Source organism: Gobio gobio (genome assembly GCF_949357685.1).
Source record: "Gobio gobio genome assembly, chromosome: 21".
NCBI classification, from domain to species: Eukaryota; Metazoa; Chordata; class Actinopteri; order Cypriniformes; family Gobionidae; genus Gobio; species Gobio gobio.
Window position 1 is genome coordinate 2,919,718 of NC_137117.1, and position 18,995 is coordinate 2,938,712.

At 42.7% G+C, this 18,995-nt stretch overlaps 1 protein-coding gene across 1 annotated transcript; it reads right to left on the bottom strand.

Moving 5' to 3' along the window:
• Nucleotides 1-334: 334 nt before the first annotated feature.
• LOC307118004 (E3 ubiquitin-protein ligase TRIM39-like) lies at nt 335-18,611 on the bottom strand (the record flags this gene model as incomplete). Its single annotated transcript, XM_079803297.1, has 7 exons — nt 335-1,059; nt 2,548-2,574; nt 3,619-3,717; nt 10,969-11,087; nt 12,169-12,314; nt 18,282-18,425; nt 18,528-18,611. The coding sequence occupies 7 exons, from the start codon at nt 18,609-18,611 to the stop codon at nt 518-520; spliced, it is 1,161 nt and encodes a 386-aa protein (XP_079659423.1). The 3' UTR covers nt 335-517.
• Nucleotides 18,612-18,995: the final 384 nt, after the last annotated feature.

Genomic DNA, 18,995 nt, shown 5'->3' on the forward strand with positions numbered 1-18,995 from the left:
TTAGCATGTTTCTATAAACTATAATATGATAACTTGATAATTGAACCAAATATTACTGCCTCATTGTTATTGTATATGTACTTTAATTCATTTTAAAGGCTTAGGTCTATTTTTATCATCACAAAAAAATTTAATTACCAAAATATTGTTAGTGACAGCCCTAGATTGAAGAGTCATCTGCTCTAAATAATAATTCAGTATTTTCATTCACAACTGATGTAAGTCAATAATAAAGATCCTCTGATTTATTCATATCCGGTGTGTTGTGATGTTTATGTGAGCAGATATTCATCATAATAATTATGTGTTTAGATTATAATCAATATCAGTTCTAGAATTGAACACTTGTCTTTATTCAGATGCTGCAGTTATTACAATATAAACCAAAAACCTCAACATTTCACAAGACATTCAATATTAACTGCTGGAGAGAAAAGAGAGAGAATGACTTCAGAGATTTCCTTACAAAATAACAATAGAAACACTTTTTTCACATTTTTGTTTTTATCCACATATTCTAATCCAGTAAAGGTGAGATGATCAGGGGGTTTGAGTTTTTACCTTTATCATTAAGGCCTGGGCTGAAAAATGGATAGAGTTTCTCAGTGAAAGTCTGACCAGTGAAAGAGTAGAGATGAGATCTGGACTCCACGTCATAAAAAGAGACCAGACCCTCCTCATAATCCACAAACACACCCACCTTCTCAGGTTTCACTCTCAGAGATAAAGAGACAGGTGGATCATCAAAAATAAAATATTCATTCTCATACCACAGAATCAGAATCCAGAATCCATCCTCAGGACTCAGTGTGATCATCCCCTTCCTGTTAATGGATTCTCTGGCCACTCCTAAACTCCACCCAGTCTGTCCCTTCACCTGCACCTCATAGTAAAATCTCCCTGAACTGAATCCCTGCTTTGCCAGAACACAAGGAAACTTATCAAATCTCTTTGGGTTTTCTGGGACGTTCCGCCTAATGTCTCCATAACTGACTTGTTTTCCATCCTCAGACAGGATGAGATATGGACTCGCTGTATCAGGATCCAGAGTCACATCCACTGAGAGAGATCAGACATTATCAATCAACTTCAGAATCATGTTCAGATGTACAGTATATATTCAGGGGTGCACATAACTCGTTTGGTCTGGTTCTCAAGGGGAGAAGCTGATTGGTGCTCACACTCATCCTACACGCTGACATCATCACTTTCCTCCTGACTGCTCTCCTCACCGTCTTCTTTTCTCTTCAACATGGCAGATGATATTCCGGTTTATTTTTTCTGGATTCCGTTTATTTTTTTTAAGTTTAATTTTAAGGGTCAAAATAAATGTTAGTACTCAAAAATCATGTCTAATTAATTGAAATATTGAAACTAACAATTTAGTAAAAATGTAGGGCCCTATGAAATATGTTTTTTTTCCCCTCAAATTCTGCTTCATTTTGACCAAATTATGTTTTTAATATTTCTGGATGGCTGAATTCAATTTTAATAATCAAAAAGCATGTCTAATTTATAAAAACATAAATTTCAATTTATCCACAAATTCTGTATGTATTTTCTTGTAATCAAATGAAGATTTGTCTTTTAATTGCTCTTTTAATCATGTGAAATTAAACAATCTGTTCTGCACAATGAGCTTTACTGTTCAAATTAAAACATGGAAGAAACATTGTGATTATTCCTTAAAAAAAAATATTATTAATAAGAATTTATTATTATTAGTGTTAGTATTATTATTACATTGAGACGTATTTAAATTCAACCAAATTTATTTTGACTCATTGCGGTGAAGACGTTTCTGTTTCTGTGTGTTTATGTGACTGTAGTTTCTCTCAAATGAAACTGTGAAATGCTCATGAAGTGACTCTCAGAGCGGCTCTGGAGATGAAGTTCATGTGTTCATGTCCTCATATAGTGAGGCTGAAAACACCACGAGAGTGTGTGTGTGTGTGTGTGTGTGTGTGTGTGTGTGTGTGTGTGTGTGTGTGTGTGTGTGTGTGTGTGTGTGTGTGTGTGTGTGTGTGTGTGTGTGTGTGTGTGTGTGTGTGTGTGTGTGTGTGTGTGTGTGTGGTAATTGAAAACTGTGCCATTCATTCACACAGAGATACGCAGACAGAGGCGGGTAGATAATCCAAAAACTGTACTCAAGTAAAAGTACCAGTACTTATAGAAATATAAAGTAAAAGTAAATCTGAATAGTTACTTGAGTAAGAGTGAAAAAGTATCTAATAAGAAAATCTACTTGAGTAGCTAGTTACTAGTTACTTCATATCAGCCTATATAACATCAATACAATAACATGTTCATATTTAGATAGATATTGAATGTAAATTGTTATTATCATAATTAGATATCCAAATCCTTCTCCAGTAAGTAAACATGTGCAAACGCGCTTCCCTCCATGTTTTCTGCTGCGCATTGCACACATGCATTAACGCTTCACGTTATTTGTACCACGCATGCGCACCAGTTATGTGCAACCCTGTATATAATACAGATTATTAACAGAAGTATTGTGAGTGTATTGTGTCAGTCACACTGTACCTGCAAACGTCTGAGCCCACGTCAACCCTGTGAACACAGATGACAATATAATGATGAATTATTAATAGGAATAATTTCAGGTTGACAGTGAGTTTCTCTCTATTGGCAGCATCAGTGGTGTGTAAATGTTGATTGTTCATCCGTTTGTAAGACAGAATGCAGAATGTGTTTAACATAAATGCTCTTACAATGAAGTTCTATGACACAATCAGACCAGAGGGGTTAAAAGCAGAAATGGCAAATTTGTGTATATATATATATATATATATATATATATATATATATATATATATATTAAAGCTGTAATAATAATAATTTAGTGTAAAAAAAAAAAAATATATATATATATATATATATATATATATATATATATATATATATATATATATATATATATATATATATATATATTAGGGCTGTCCAAAATAAAAGTTTGTGTTTACATAATATATGTGTGTGTACTCTGTTAATTATTATTTATATATAAATACACACACTAGCATGTATATATTTAAGAAAAAAAATATTATTTTTATATATAAAACATTTATATTTATATATATTATAGATTATATAAATGTATATACAGTATATACATGCAAATATTTCTTAAATATATACATGAATGTGTGTGTATTTATATATAAATAATAATTAACAGAGTACACACACATATATTATGTAAACACAAACTTTTATTTTGGATGCGATTAATCGCGATTAATCTTTTGACAGCCCTAATATATATGTTTTTTTTTTTTTTTTTTTTTTTGCTGTTAAAGGCACAATATGTAAGTTTATCCGCCAGAGGGCTCCTTTTCAAACCAACAACAAAGGAGAAGCTTGATGACGCTATGAAGGAGAGTGGAACAATGGGAGATGTGTGGAATTCACGAATCATGTTCTCGGATGAGGTAATTAATTAGTAGTTTTTGTATTAACTGTATGTTTGATCACACTTTATTATCCCGTTTACGTGCGTCGTGCCGCCGACGTCACACTGGATTTTTTTATTTTATTTAGTGAGTGACACTCAACAACTCAAATATAAAAGCTAAACATGCCACATACCTTTGGAAAGCCGAGATTCTTGTGAATCGAATGGTGTAAACCATTTCAAGATGCAGTGAACACAGCAGGCACAATCAGTGTCTTTGTCAGACCACCAAACTACGTTGACCGCCAACAAATTTTTATGAATTCAAATTAAAAGTGTCCTTGTCATCCAAACATCATCTGTATCCATGAAAAAACGCTGTAATTCCACTCTTTAGGGTCCAGGCAATCCAAATTCTGTGAAATATTTAGTCCATAACACATTTATATAGCAATAAACAGCCACAGAATGTAGTAGTGCCATTTCCAAAAAGCGGAGAGTGCTATCCAGTCTTCTGTCAGCACTAGATGTGATGTGAAATACTTCACGAGTAAAGGTAAACAATGAAGTTCGGCGAATCTAAAATGGCCGCTTGACCTCTGCACTTATGACTGACAGCTCATTTCAACCAATTGGGGCAAGCTGTGAGGGCTTTGGAGACTCAGAGAGCCAGTCAGGCTGGAGTATCCAAGCTAAAGCCCGGCCACCTTCACTCTCTTTGATTGACAGTGTTTCAATCCAATTGCATCAGAGATTGCAAATGACTGACTCTTCTTATAGCCAATGAACTTCTAAAAAGATTAACACTGTGTTTTAGTGGAAGGGTTGACCTTTGTTCTTATTTTGGCTGCGCGTCATCACTGCGCGCGCTGAGGCTGGTCTTGCGCAAGAGCGCATGGACAGAGGATACCCAGGGGTTTTCCGTGTTAGATGCTAAATATAACGCGGAAATGCACGGTTCTCACTCGAATAGGGAATTGAGCAATGCTATCGGAGTGAGTAATCACTTGGAGGAGGAAATTTCTAAAGAAGCAGAGCTGCCAACTCTCACGCTTTCGCCGTGTGACACACGGTTTTGCCTGTTTTCACACGCACTCACGCCACACATCCAATTTCTCACGCAAAAAAAAAAAGTCCGATCTTGGGCCGAGACTCGTTCGTCCTTTTCAAACTCCCTGACACTGAACCCTATGCGCTGCTGTCCATATACAAGTAGATGCCTAGCGAGTGTTTCTATGGGCTGCTTTCGAACTGTCAAAGCCATTCGTGAACGCGCTTTGTGAACATTCAATTGTTGCCTGTGCGTCTGCAACCGTAGTTATACGCATGCTGCATGTATGAATATCTATATCTGCAATAGACTGAAGCAGAGGATTTTATAGGATTTAGTTTATCATTAATGGTAGATAATTCTGCATATGCTAAAATCTTAACATTATTTTAACATCGTTAATATTATATAATCAGAGAAGTTAATTGGAAATAAATCATAAACCATAAACCAATCAGCCATCAAAATTAATTATTTATAAAATTAGTAATAAATTAGCTTGTATGTTTAATAAACATCAATATAGACTATTTATTCAAACCAAGTTTTAAGTAGGCCCTATGCCTAATCATTTTTGGTATTATTTGAAAGCTTAAATTCTCAAAAATCATCCTGTTTTGTAAAAAACATCACATAACTGAATTTAAACAATTCTTAAGAACAGGGAAAATTATACACTAGGAGTCAAAATGATAAATTATACATTTATTTAAAATATGATTTTATATAATATTCTAGATACATTATTATTCTACATTATTTGAATGCACGTAGCTTATCAATCCAACAGTTAACAAACATTTAAGTTTGCGGGCGTTTAAGTTTAAGGGGCGGCAGTGGCTCAGTGGTTCATGTAGGTTGTCTACAAACCGGAAGGTTGGTGGTTCAATCCCCGGTTCCACCTGACCAAGTGTCGAGGTGTCCATGAGCAAGACACCGAACCCCAGCTGCTCCTGACGAGCTGGATGGCGCCTTGCATGGCAGACACCGCCGTCGGTGTGTGAATGGGTGAATGTGAGGCAAATGTAAAGCGCTTTGGATGGCCGTAGGTCTGTTAAAAGCGCTATATAAATGCAGTCCATTTACCATTTACCATAACAAACATTTACAACACTGTGTGTAGCCTATGTGTAAACTGTGTAAAAATAGGGTTTTTTCTTTTGCATTCGTCTGAATTCGGCAGCAGACTCCCTGAATGAAAAAGCAGAAATATGTCGGTTTCTCTTCTTTAACTACTCTTAAACTTTGTTTAATTTAAGCACTTTCTAAGACCAATGTTTGTTTTCACATAGTTGCCAGTCCTTGAATACTGTGTCTGAAATTCAAGAACCGTGAACCATGTGTTTTTGTGTAGATCCAAACATTATAATTGCTAAACTAGCACAATACATGAAGCTAATACCATTCTAATCAAAATATCAAAAAAATATAAAAAAATATCTAATCAACCTAATCAACCTTAAACACTGGTCTATTAATAAGTCATTAGGCACAACAATAGTTTTCTGGTTGAATGTTTAGCTCAAGTGTAGAAGGCTCTACAATGATGCCGAACATGAATCAGAATAAGTTCAGGTGTTGCACTTCTTAAGCAGACCACCCCAAAATCCACTAGAATGCAGGAAATCACATCTACTTAATCCAAAATTTCCTGGGGGTGGACCTTCAGCTATGTCTGCTTCACAGAATGTAACCAATATTGTCCATCTCCAGTAGGCTGCCCATATCAACGGCTTTGGGCCTCCCCACAAACCACCAGAATGCAGGGTAGACATCAGTGATGCGCGGGTTGATCCAAAATGAGCGGGTGCCCGCGGCCACCCGCGGTTACCCGCGGTTACGAGTCATCCAAAAATATTTTTAATGATATTCGGGTCACGGTCGGTCGGATCGTCAATAAATCCTTATTTACCTTTTGAATGTTGAGCGTTATTAACTTTTGAATAAATGCTGATGCGGGACAAAATGCCCGATTTCCCAAAACGTTGAACTGAGCAATGCCATTGTACCATTTTAATAGGCTACTTTTAAACGCATTTAAAGTCAGTTTTATGTATTTTCTGAGAGGGGGCGGGATTTTTGTTGGGAAAGTCGGGGGAGAGACGCACACTTCGATTAGACTGGATAAACACATGCAGCATCTTAATTGTTAAGAAAATTAAACGAAATAAATGAATAAATCAAGCCTGTATTACATAACACTAGGCTATATCATACAGCATTCAGAAAAATAACAGTTTGCGCTCCTAAGGGCTTTCACACTTTTCCAAATGTTTTCCAAATGTGGGCTGATGAATTCTTCAAGCCGGGTCGAAACATAAACATCGCGTTCATCAATAATATGCATCTGGAGCTGAAATGGAAAATGATGGGCCGCCGCAAGAACTTCCTGCTCTCGCTGCTGCACCTCTGAGCGCACCACGTCAGGGCCTGAAACATTTTCTCAATGGCCCAATGAGCTACGATGAGCATTTACTACTTTTAAAAAATGCGGGTCAGGAAGCGGGTCGGGTACAATATTTTCTTCTTTTTTTTTTGCGGTCCGAGTTGCGGGCGGGTTAGTTGAAAACGTCGGTCGGGTGCGGGTTGTTTATACATTGACCCGCGCATCACTGGTAGACATGGGTACAACATCAAATTAATTCCAATTCTCTGATATCTGAGCCACCAACTTGTGTGGCTGCGTGTGCGGCATAATTTTGATCTCCCCTGACAAAATCTCACTCCCAAGGTTTTTTGAAAAGTTGGCAGGTATGAGAAGAGGGAAGTTTTGAGCCATATTGACTCGTCAGAAGAGGATGCATTGCCCGAGGTGGACTTCCAAAACAACAAGGTAGTGTTTTATTATATTATAACTGCATGTTTTATTGAATTGTACTGCGTTTGGTGTGTTCTTCTCGGCTAATCTCTGCCGTGTTTGTTTGGATACAGCGTGTGTGTCGAACGCCAGCGTGTGTGTCGAGCGCGCCTGTGTGTGTGTGTTTGTTTGTTTGTTTGTGTGCTTTCGTGCGTGCATGTCTGCGTGTTAGTGTTTTATTATATTATAACTGCATGTTTTATTGTATTGTACTGTGTTTGGTGTGTTCTTTTCGGCTAACCTCTGCCGTTTTTGTTTGGATAATCCTGTTACAGCAGGCGTGTGTGTGTGTGTGTGTTTTTGTTTGTTTGTGTGCTTGCGTGCGTGCATGTCTGCGTGTTAGTGTTTTTTAAATGTATTTATTTATTCTTTGTTTTTTTTATGTCACAGGTTATCATCTTTGAGACCGTGAGAGCATTTTGGACACGGAGGGGAGCACGCCTGCAGAGATGCCACATTCCCACAGAGGCAGAAGAGGAAAGAGAGACATGTAAAGTGTGCTAATAGTTTGATATGATATATTCTTATTATATATGAGTGTGAGTTGTAATATTAAAGAGCTTTATAAATACTATAACACTTGTTTTGTCTTTATTTGCACAAAGTTTAGTTTCATGAATTGCAAAAACACAATAATGTTCATGTCTCAGCAATTATTCACAAAATTATTTTAAATCTGGATAAGGAATAGAACAGCTCTAAGTGTAACCTTTCATTAGAGCCCAAAAGTATGTCTGTACATAAAAGCATTCAAGAATAGCAGCATTGTATGTGTCAATGGTTACAAAGGGTCATTTGGAGTCTCCAAGTGGCTTTTTTTGGAAAGCGCCTAGACATGAACTTTGATAAGCATGTGCAAAACACTTATTTTCTAAAGGTATAGTTATCAAATAAGAAATTGGACTTGGTAAGGCTTCATGCTGTGATCCCATTGTGTTTTCCAGCTAATAGCTCCCAGCTACAGTCATATGCAGGCATCTTTTTACAACATTTTTTTTAGCGGAATTACATATTTTCTTTTTTCAGTGTTTTAAAAGTTCTATTACTCAATACTAGTATGACTTGCAGTGATTCTGACTGTTTAGGAACAAACCTTAGATTGTCACCTTATATACTCCAATATACTCCATATGGTTCAAGAACAGCATGCAATTTACTTTGGGTATGTTTTTTTAGGCGTTTTTGGGAAATTTTGCAGGAATGATAAGAGGTTAAGTCACCGTAATTAATTAGCTGAGTGGAACGTGAAATGTAATGCTACACTATATTGCTAAAAGTATTTGGACACCCCTCCAAATCAGTGAGTTCAGGTGTTCAATCACTTCATGGCCACAGGTGTATAAATCAAGCACTAGGCCTGCAGACGCTTCTACACACATTTGTGAAGGAATGGGTCGCTCTCAGGAGCTCAGAGTGAACTCAAGCATGGTACTGTGATCGGTTGCCACCAGTGCAATAACTACTCATGCTGAGGGTCTCAGTGCGCAGAAGTCGTCAACTTTCTGAAGAGTCAATAGCTACTGACCTCCAAACTTCTGTGGCCTTCAGATGAGCTCAAGAACAGTGTGTAGAGCTTCATGGAATGGGTTTCCATGGTCGAGCAGCTCATCCAAGCCTTACATCACCAAGTGCAATGCAAAGCGTGGGATGCAGTGGGGTAAAGCGCGCCACCACTGGACTCTAGAGCAGAGGAGACGTGTTCTCTGGAGTGACCAATCACGCTTCTCTGTCTGGCAAGTGTAAAGTTTGGTGGAGGGGGGATTATGGTGTATGGATGTTTTTCAGGGGTTGGGACAATGAAAGGAACTCTTAATGCTTCACCAAGACATTTTGGACAATTTCATGCTCCCAACTTTGTGGGAACAGTTTGGGGACGGCCCCTTCCTGTCCCAACATGACTGACCAGTGCACAAAGCGTCGCTCCATAAAGACATGGATGAGCGAGTTTGGTGTGGAGGAATTTGACTGGCCTGCACAGAGTCCTGACCTCAACCCGATAGATCAGCTTTGGGATGAATTAGAGCCGAGACTGAGAGCCAGGCCTTCTTGTCCAACATCAGTGCCTGACCTCACAAATGCACTTCTAGAAGAATGGTCAACAATCCCCATAAACACACTCCTAAACCTTGTGGAAAGCCTTCCCAGAAGAGCTGAAGCTGTTAGAGCTGCAAAGGGTGGGCCGACTCCATATTAAACCCTACGGATTAAGAACGGGATGTCATTAAAGTTCACGTGCATGTAAAGGCAGGTGTGAAGTTCATGACAGAATACAGGGTGAAATAACATTTCCAGAAGGTGTAATCCACATCAGAAAGAGAACTGTTCAAAACAAACTTAAGATCTCAAACAAGCAGACAAGTTTTGGGACGCCACGATGGATATTTCTCTATTACTCAAGTTTTCTTTACATATCATTACCCTGTCAAACATGCGTTCGGTAGGCAACAAACTAGATTAACTTATGGTAAGAGCTGAACATGATTGTGAATTCAGACAGAGCAACCTCATTTGCCCAACAGAAACTTGGCTTAAAGATCATCATCATGATACGTATGCAACAACACGAGCGGACAGAGGCAAGCATAGCTCACTTAAATCCATTGGAGGGCTGTGTGTGTTCGTTGTAATGAAGGCTGTAATGAAGAGAATGAATCCTGTCACCAAGCAAATACTGGTGTGTTCTGACAGGTGTAAAGATGGTCTGACGTGCTCACTGTGAGCAAGGCTGTGTTCTCGCCCCTGTGCTTTTTCTCTTTTTACTAATGCATTTTTGATCAAGGAGAAACACTTTAGATTGTTTAAATATGCTGATGACATGGCCTTAGAGAAAACTAACCCCTCAGGTGATGCTGCCTATCTGGCTCACACAGGAAACATGGTGTTGCTCTAGCCAGTTTGCATCCAACAAAGGAATTGATTAGTCGCACAAAACTAGATATGATAATTGATCCAGTTTCACTTAATGGCCAACATGTTGAAATTGTGGAAAACTTGAAATATCTATGTATAATTCTGGGCTCCCAGGTGAGCTTAACTGGAAATACACAGTATGTTTTCAAAAGATGATCTTCTCAGAAAACTCAACGGTATTATTCCGTATATCTCAGAACTATCTCAGTGTGTAAATCTATTGTTAAGAGTTAACCTTTCATCTCCCTGCCTGGTATGGTCACATAAATTGTAGATTTAAGAATAAACTTTCTAGAATTGTGTCAATGGCAAGTAAAATAGTTAGTAAACCCCAGAAGTCCTTAACACAACTTTTCACAGAAAGGGAAAGGAAGAAGGCGAGGAGTTTTCTGACAGATATCTCCCATCCTCTCTTAAGCCAGTTTGAGCCGCTGAAATCTGGGAGGCGCTATAGAGCCCCTTCTCCTGTTAGTTTCTCTGTAGATGTTTTGTGTTGGTGAGCCAAAGACAAAGTTCCACTCCGGTGAACAATAAAGATATTAAAAATCAAACAGAGTTTGCACAGGGATAGTTTCGTCATGTGCCTTACATGTCACTAAAGTTCACATGATACTTCTTTAACTGGTTATGACAGGAGTGGAAGATATAACTTTAAGTGATTTTATAGTGTGGTAATCACCAGAACATCACAGATGCTTAATTGTCTTGTATTGGATAGTCACATACCAGTTTCAGTGAGTTTTTCATTTAGCTGTTCCTTCAGAAGAGCCAGAGCTCTTTTCAGAGTGAACACGTCCACATCAGAGTCACTACTGATCTCAATCCAGTTCTTGGTGTGAGAAAGGCTATATAGGGATGAGTACATCTACACCAGGAGAGAGAATACTATTAAATATTAATTATATTTCACCTTATTGTTGATGAGACAGATGTTCACAGACCTGTAGGAGGTGGAGATGATCGTCAGTGTGTGAGAGCTGCTGCAGCTCAGTGTTTCTCCTCTTCAGCTCAGTGTTGTCCTGCTCCAGCTCAGTGTTTCTCCTCTTCAGCTCAGTGTTGTCCTGCTCCAGCTCAGTGTTTCTCCTCTTCAGCTCAGTGTTGTCCTCCTCCAGCTCAGTGTTGTCCTGCTCCAGCTCAGTGTTGTCCTGCTCCAGCTCAGTGTTTCTCCTCTTCAGCTCAGTGTTGTCCTGCTTCAGCTCAGTGTTTCTCCTCTTCAGCTCAGTGTTGTCCTCCTCCAGCTCAGTGTTGTCCTGCTCCAGCTCAGTGTTGTCCTGCTCCAGCTCAGTGTTGTCCTGCTCCAGCTCAGTGTTTCTCCTCTTCATCTCAGTGTTGTCCTGCTTCAGCTCAGTGTTGTCCTCCTCCAGCTCAGTGTTGTCCTGCTCCAGCTCAGTGTTTCTCCTCTTCAGCTCAGTGTTGTCCTGCTTCAGCTCAGTGTTTCTCCTCTTCAGCTCAGTGTTGTCCTGCTTCAGCTCAGTGTTGTCCTCCTCCAGCTCAGTGTTTCTCCTCTTCAGCTCAGTGTTGTCCTGCTTCAGCTCAGTGTTTCTCCTCTTCAGCTCAGTGTTGTCCTGCTTCAGCTCAGTGTTGTCCTGCTCCAGCTCAGTGTTTCTCCTCTTCAGCTCAGTGTTTCTCCTCTTCAGCTCAGTGTTGTCCTCCTCCAGCTCAGTGTTGTCCTGCTCCAGCTCATTGTTGTCCTGCTTCAGCTCAGTGTTGTCCTCCTCCAGCTCAGTGTTGTCCTGCTCCAGCTCAGTGTTTCTCCTCTTCAGCTCAGTGTTGTCCTGCTTCAGCTCAGTGTTGTCCTGCTCCAGCTCAGTGTTTCTCCTCTTCAGCTCAGTGTTTCTCCTCTTCAGCTCGGTGTTTCTCCTCTTCAGCTCAGTGTTGTCCTGCTCCAGCTCAGTGTTGTCCTGCTTCAGCTCAGTGTTGTCCTACTTCAGCTCAGTGTTGTCCTCCTCCAGCTCATTGTTGTCCTGCTTCAGCTCAGTGTTGTCCTCCTCCAGCTCAGTGTTGTCCTGCTCCAGCTCAGTGTTTCTCCTCTTCAGCTCAGTGTTGTCCTGCTCCAGCTCTTTAAAGGCCCCCTGGAATCAAAATTTAAGTGTTTTAGCTTTTAGTATGAATATGTTAGCCTTACGGTTATGAATAAGTTGGTGTGTTCCAAAACAATGATACAATTCTAATTTAGGAGATACAACACTTCCACTTCTTCACTGAAACCTGGTTAAACAGCGGAATACCGGACACCGCTATTGAGCTAGCGGGACGCCACACACTCCGGGCGGATAGAACACTAGATGGCTCCGGGAAGAGCAGAGGGGGTGGATTGTGCATTTATATTAACAAAGCTTGGTGCACAAACTCTGCTATTGTTGGGAGTCATTGTTCAGCTAACCTGGAGTTTCTCATGGTTAAATGTAGACCGTTTTATCTACCGCGGGAGTTCACCTCCACTATTATCACTGCGGCCTATATTCCTCCGGATGCTGATGCCAAGCTTGCTATGAAAGAACTTCACGCAGCCATCAGTAAACAACAGACTGATCACCCGGAAGCTGCGTTTATTGTTGCAGGTGACTTTAATCATTCAAACCTAAAGTCAGTGCTACCCAAGTTTCACCAGCATGTTTCCTGCCACACCAGAGGAAACAAAACCTTAGACCATGTTTACACAAACATGGCTGGCGCTTACGTTGCGACACCCCTCCCCCACCTGGGACAGTCAGACCACCTCTCTTTGTTTCTATCACCCAAATATTCACCCCTCATCAACCGTGTGAAGCCATCAGTAAAGACCATCAAGGTGTGGCCTGCGGGGGCAGATTCCACACTCCAGGAAAGGTTTCTAAACACAGACTGGAGTATGTTTGCTTCTCAAGCCACCAGTGGCGCTCACACGGACATTGACTCATTCACTTCCTCTGTATTGGATCATATCAATACCACCATCGACAGTGTTACAACCCAGAAACAGATCACCACATACCCTAATCAGAAGCCTTGGATGAACAGGGAAGTTCGACTCCTGCTGAAGTCACGCAATACTGCCTTCAGATCAGGTGATGCACAAGCCTACAGTACATCCAGAGCTAACCTGAAGAGGGGCATCAAAAAGGCCAAGCACTGCTACAAGCTAAAGATAGAGGGTCACTTTTCCAACTCTGACCCTCGACGCATGTGGCAGGGCATCCAGGCCATCAGTGACTACAAACCCACCCACTCCACCCCCGCAGCCACTGATGTCAACTTCCTGAACGAGCTAAATTACTTTTATGCTCGTTTTGAAAGAGACAACAGAGAAACTGCCACCAAGCTCAAACCCTCAGCTGACCACCCACCAATCACACTCTCCTCCACAGATGTCTGCAAGGCACTGAGCCGGATCAGCGCGCAAAAGGCTGCTGGACCAGACAACATCCCTGGACGTGTGCTCAGGGCATGTGCGGAGCAGCTCGCTGGGGTTTTTACAGACATTTTCAACCTGTCTCTTGCCCAAGCAGCTGTACCGACATGCTTTAAACGCACTTCCATTGTGCCAGTGCCGAAACACTCTAGCCCGGGGGGCCCTAATGACTACCGCCCTGTAGCACTCACACCCATCGTTATGAAGTGCTTTGAGTGGCTGGTCCTGGAACACCTAAAAGACTCTCTACCATCCACATTGGACTCACACCAGTTTGCCTACCGCAGCAATAGGAGCACAGAGGATGCCGTTTCCATGGCACTGCACTCTGTGCTCACCCATCTGGACCATAAGAACACTTATGCACGCATGCTGTTTGTTGACTTCAGCTCAGCATTCAACACTGTCATCCCATCCAAGTTAATAGCCAAACTTGGAGACCTGGGCATCAACACTTCAATGTGTAACTGGATTTTGGACTTCCTAACTGACAGACCCCAGAATGTTCGTTCAGGATTCACCTGCTCCACATCCATCACACTCAACACTGGCGTACCACAGGGCTGTGTGCTAAGTCCGTTTCTCTACTCCCTCTTCACCGCCGACTGCAAGCCTGTGTATGGATCTAATTCCATCGTCAAGTTTGCGGACGACACTACAGTGATTGGTCTCATCAGCAACAACGATGAGACCGCCTACAGGGAGGAGATCCAGCACCTGGCCACATGGTGCGCTGATAATAACCTGCTCCTCAACACCACCAAAACGAAGGAGCTCATTGTGGACTTCAGGAAGGAGTCAAGAGGCACACACGACACCATCCACATCAATGGAATGGCTGTTGAGCGTGTCTCCAGTTTCAAGTTCCTGGGGATCCACATCTCGGCGGACATGTCGTGGACGACCAACACCTCCAGCCTGGTCAAGAAGGCTCACCAGCGCCTCTTCTTCCTGAGGACACTGAGGAAGAATCAGCTCTCCTCGGCTATCCTGGTGAACTTCTACCGCTGCGCAATAGAAAGCATCCTGACCAACTGTGTGGCAGTATGGTATGGGAGCTGCTCTGTTGCGGAGCGCAAGGCACTGCAGCGGGTGGTGAAAACTGCCCAGCGCATCACAGGGACTCCACTACCTGCCATCGAGCACATCCAGAGGAAAAGCTGTCTGCATCGAGCTCGCAGCATCCTCAAGGACTCCTCTCACCCAGCACAGACTGTTTTCTCTCCTGCCCTCCGGCAGGCGTTTCAGGATCCACCGGACCAGGACCAGCAGACTAAAGAACAGTTTTTTCCCCAGAGCTGTCTCCTTACTGAACTCAAACCCCCGTTGATCCACTTCCCTCATAAACTGATAACTCTCCTACCTCACATCTTCCTTCACTTTGTTATTTGCACTACCGACTGTTTATCACAGTAACAACTGTTTACATATGCATCTTACACTGCCATATCTTAACTGGATTATGCTCATTTGCACTGCCGACTGTATTTATAGTACCAATGTTTACATTTGCATTTTGCACTGTACTTCTAACTGTAATATGCAACCACTTTCCACTGCACTTTACACTTTTTTTTTTTCCGGATAGCTCTGTCCATAATTTATTGCACTACCCTAATCCACTGCTATTCCTCATATTAGCCTAACATATTATTGTATACCTCTATCTGTAAAATTCTGTTTATAGCAATAGCCATCTGTATATTGTATTCATAGTACATATTCACCTGTAAATTCTGTTTATAGTAATAGCCATCTGTATATTTATTCACTGTACATATTCACCTGTAAATTCAGTTCTGTTTATAGTAATAACGTCTCTCTATTTATACATATTTATACATATTCAGTACATATCCATGTCCTGCACTTACGCATCCATTGTATATCCTGCACTTGCTGCTATTGCACTTCTGGTTAGACCTAAACTGCATTTCGTTGCCTTGTACTTGTACTTGTGTAATGACAATAAAGTTGAATCTAATCTAATCTAATCTAAAATGGATCATGACATCACCGCAGATTTTTATGACATCACAAGACTTCAGCTTCTCATCACATCTTCTGTCCAATCAAATGCTCTTTAGAATCTGAAGCGCCCCGCCCCCTAAATAGACGCTGAAGCTGCATCTGAAATCGGTCACTTGTTCACACATTGAATATTTTCTACATGGCGAATGGCACATAATGCACTATATAGGGGATAGGGAACAATTCAGACAGTGTAAATATACTTTCAGTTGAGACGAATGATGTCGGGTTTCAAATTAGTTTCACGCGCAGCGCACACACACACACACACACACACACACACACACACACACACACACACACACACACACACACACACACACACACACACACACACACAGTCTGCTCCGGTCCAGAGACGAGAGCACAGAGTGGATCACATGCGTGAGGCAGCACAGCAAACAAAACATATCTGAACCACTTGACTTCTGCACAGAACGTTTTATTTAAAATAGCGATATGGGTGAGATTATGATGAGAAATGATTAGAGATTAGGAGGAAACTGGCTTTACTGAGCTGAAATGCTCTGGTCCAGGGGTGGCGAACTCCAGGGCCCGGTTGCATGAAACCTCTTAAGTGGTTGTATCCATAAAGGGGAAAAATCCCTGAGGCAAGGGATTTCTTTAAGAGCCTTGCAACAAACGTCTTAACCGTCACCCTCACCTAAGTGTTTAAACTAAGCTTTTCGAGTTTCTGGCAAAACACAGAAATGGAGAAGCAGTTGCTATAGTTACGAAATCTCACGCAATAAACAGAACACAACGGACCACTGACTTTTAAACAAGTTTGACATTTATTATACAGCTGTACTACAATATTTGAGTTATGGAGAATATTAAAGGTGGTCTGACGGATGACACAGAGCGTCCTCGAGCAGTTTGTTTCTATGAGTCCAGCTACCTGACCGGAGGATGTTCAAAATCCTGCCGCGCCACTCGCATCGTTTTCCATTAAATGACATTATGACATTGGCTGTTTTTTTTTTTTTTAAAGGAAGGAGCTGCTTGATATGTCACTCCCTTTCTTCCTGTTTCAGAGGAAATTACATCAACACATTGAATAACTCTGAGTGTTTTAAGGCACTTCAGTGGGACTTTAATGAGATCTTCAGCCTGTTTCTCTGCTGTTTCTCTATCATCTTCAGCTGCTCAGACTGACATCTCAGAGCTCAACACTGAATGATTTCTCTTTATCTGTGTTCCCCGGCCCTCAACTGGAAAGGATGACAGGATGATCAAAACACCGAGACAAGGAGGGGAGGGAGGGTAGCCAAGCCAGTGCCAGCAGAACAGCCCGGGAATGTCAGGGTGTGCGTAGGAAAAAGGGAGGAAGACTCAAATGCAGAGGAGGGTCTTTATTAAACAAACAAAACTACAAAACAAAACCCACAAGGGGGAAATTCAAACATAATAAAACACACACCAGGATCAGGAACAAGGAACAGGGAAACCGAAGACATAGGTACGGGACACCACCAGGAACAATGACATGTGTGAGGAACAACAGGTGTGGCAAATAATCAATGATTGGATAACAATCATTGGAGTCAGACAAGGACAAGAGCACATGCTCAAAATAACAAAACCCCACATGTGATCAACGAGGCAGGACAGACATGTGACATTACCCCCTCCCTACGGAGCGGCTACCAGACGCTCCACCAGGGGACCCAGGAGAACCACAAGGACAGACCAGGGAGGGACGGGAGGGACAGACCAGGGAGGGACGGGGGAAACTAAAAGTTCAGGCGGCCCACAGCGTTTAGGCGGCCAGGGCGGCACAGGCAGAGCAGGGTGCCAGGGCGGCCTGCAGAGTTCAGGCGTCCAGACGTTCCACCACCGGAACTGGGACCACCGGAACAGGGACCACCGGAACACGATCCACCACCGGAACTGGGACCACCGGAACTGCGACCACCAGAGCAGGGAACACCGGAACTGCGACCACCAGAGCAGGGACCACCGGAACTGCGACCACCGGAGCAGGGACCACCGGAGCAGGGACCACCGGAACTGCGACCACCAGAGCAGGGACCACCGGAACAGGGACCACCGGAACACGATCCACCACCGGAACTGGGACCACCGGAGCAGGGACCACCAGAGCAGGGACCACCGGAACTGCGACCACCAGAGCAGGGACCACCGGAACTGCGACCACCGGAACAGGGACCACCGGAGCAGGGACCACCGGAACTGCGACCACCAGAGCAGGGACCACCGGAACTGCGACCACCAGAGCAGGGACCACCGGAACTGCGACCACCGGAGCAGGGACCACCAGAGCAGGGACCACCGGAACTGCGACCACCAGAGCAGGGACCACCGGAACTGCGACCACTGGAGCAGGGACCACCGGAGCAGGGACCACCGGAGCAGGGTCCACCGGAACTGGGACCACCGGAACTGGGTCCATCGGAACAGGGACCACCGGAACTGGGACCACCGAAACACGATCCACCACCGGAACTGGGACCACCGGAACTGGGTCCATCGGAACAGGGACCACCGGAACTGGGACCACCGGAACACGATCCACCAACGGAACTGGGACCACCGGAATTGGGACCACCGGAACTGCGACCACCGGAGCAGGGACCACCGGAACAGGGACCACCGGAACTGGGTCCACTGGAACTTCTGCAGTCTCTTCAGCCGCCTGGCGAGCGAAATAGTCCACAGCCTCCTCAAAAGAGCTTGAATCAAAAGCTCTTGTCACCTCCCACTCGAACGGTTTGTCCAGAGCATGATTAAAAAGGTCCTTAAGAGCAGAGTCATTAAATCTCAGCCCCTTTGTCACACTGCAAAATTTCAGGGCAAACCTTCCCATCTCCATCCTTTCTTGGCGGAGTAATTGTAATACTTTAAACCGCAGATTCCTCTCGAACTGAGGACAGGTGTTCAGAGGTTCCCGATAGGAGTCCTTCCTCTGCTGAGTCTTGGGCATGGCTGGTCCGTTATGTCAGGGTGTGCGTAGGAAAAAGGGAGGAAGACTCAAATGCAGAGGAGGGTCTTTATTAAACAAACAAAACTACAAAACAAAACCCACAAGGGGGAAATTGAGGAACAAGGAACAGGGAAACCGAAGACATAGGGACACGACACCACCAGGATCAATGACAACGGACCAGCACAGGACAGAGAACACAATGAGTTTAAATAAGGGACAAACAAACAAAAGACAGGTGATGAGGAACAACAGGTGGGGCAAATAATCAATGATTGGATAACAAGAAGGGTGGAGTCATACAAGGACAAGAGCACATGTCAAAATAACAAAACCCCACATGTGATCCAACGAGACAGGACATACATGTGACAGGGAAGTCTT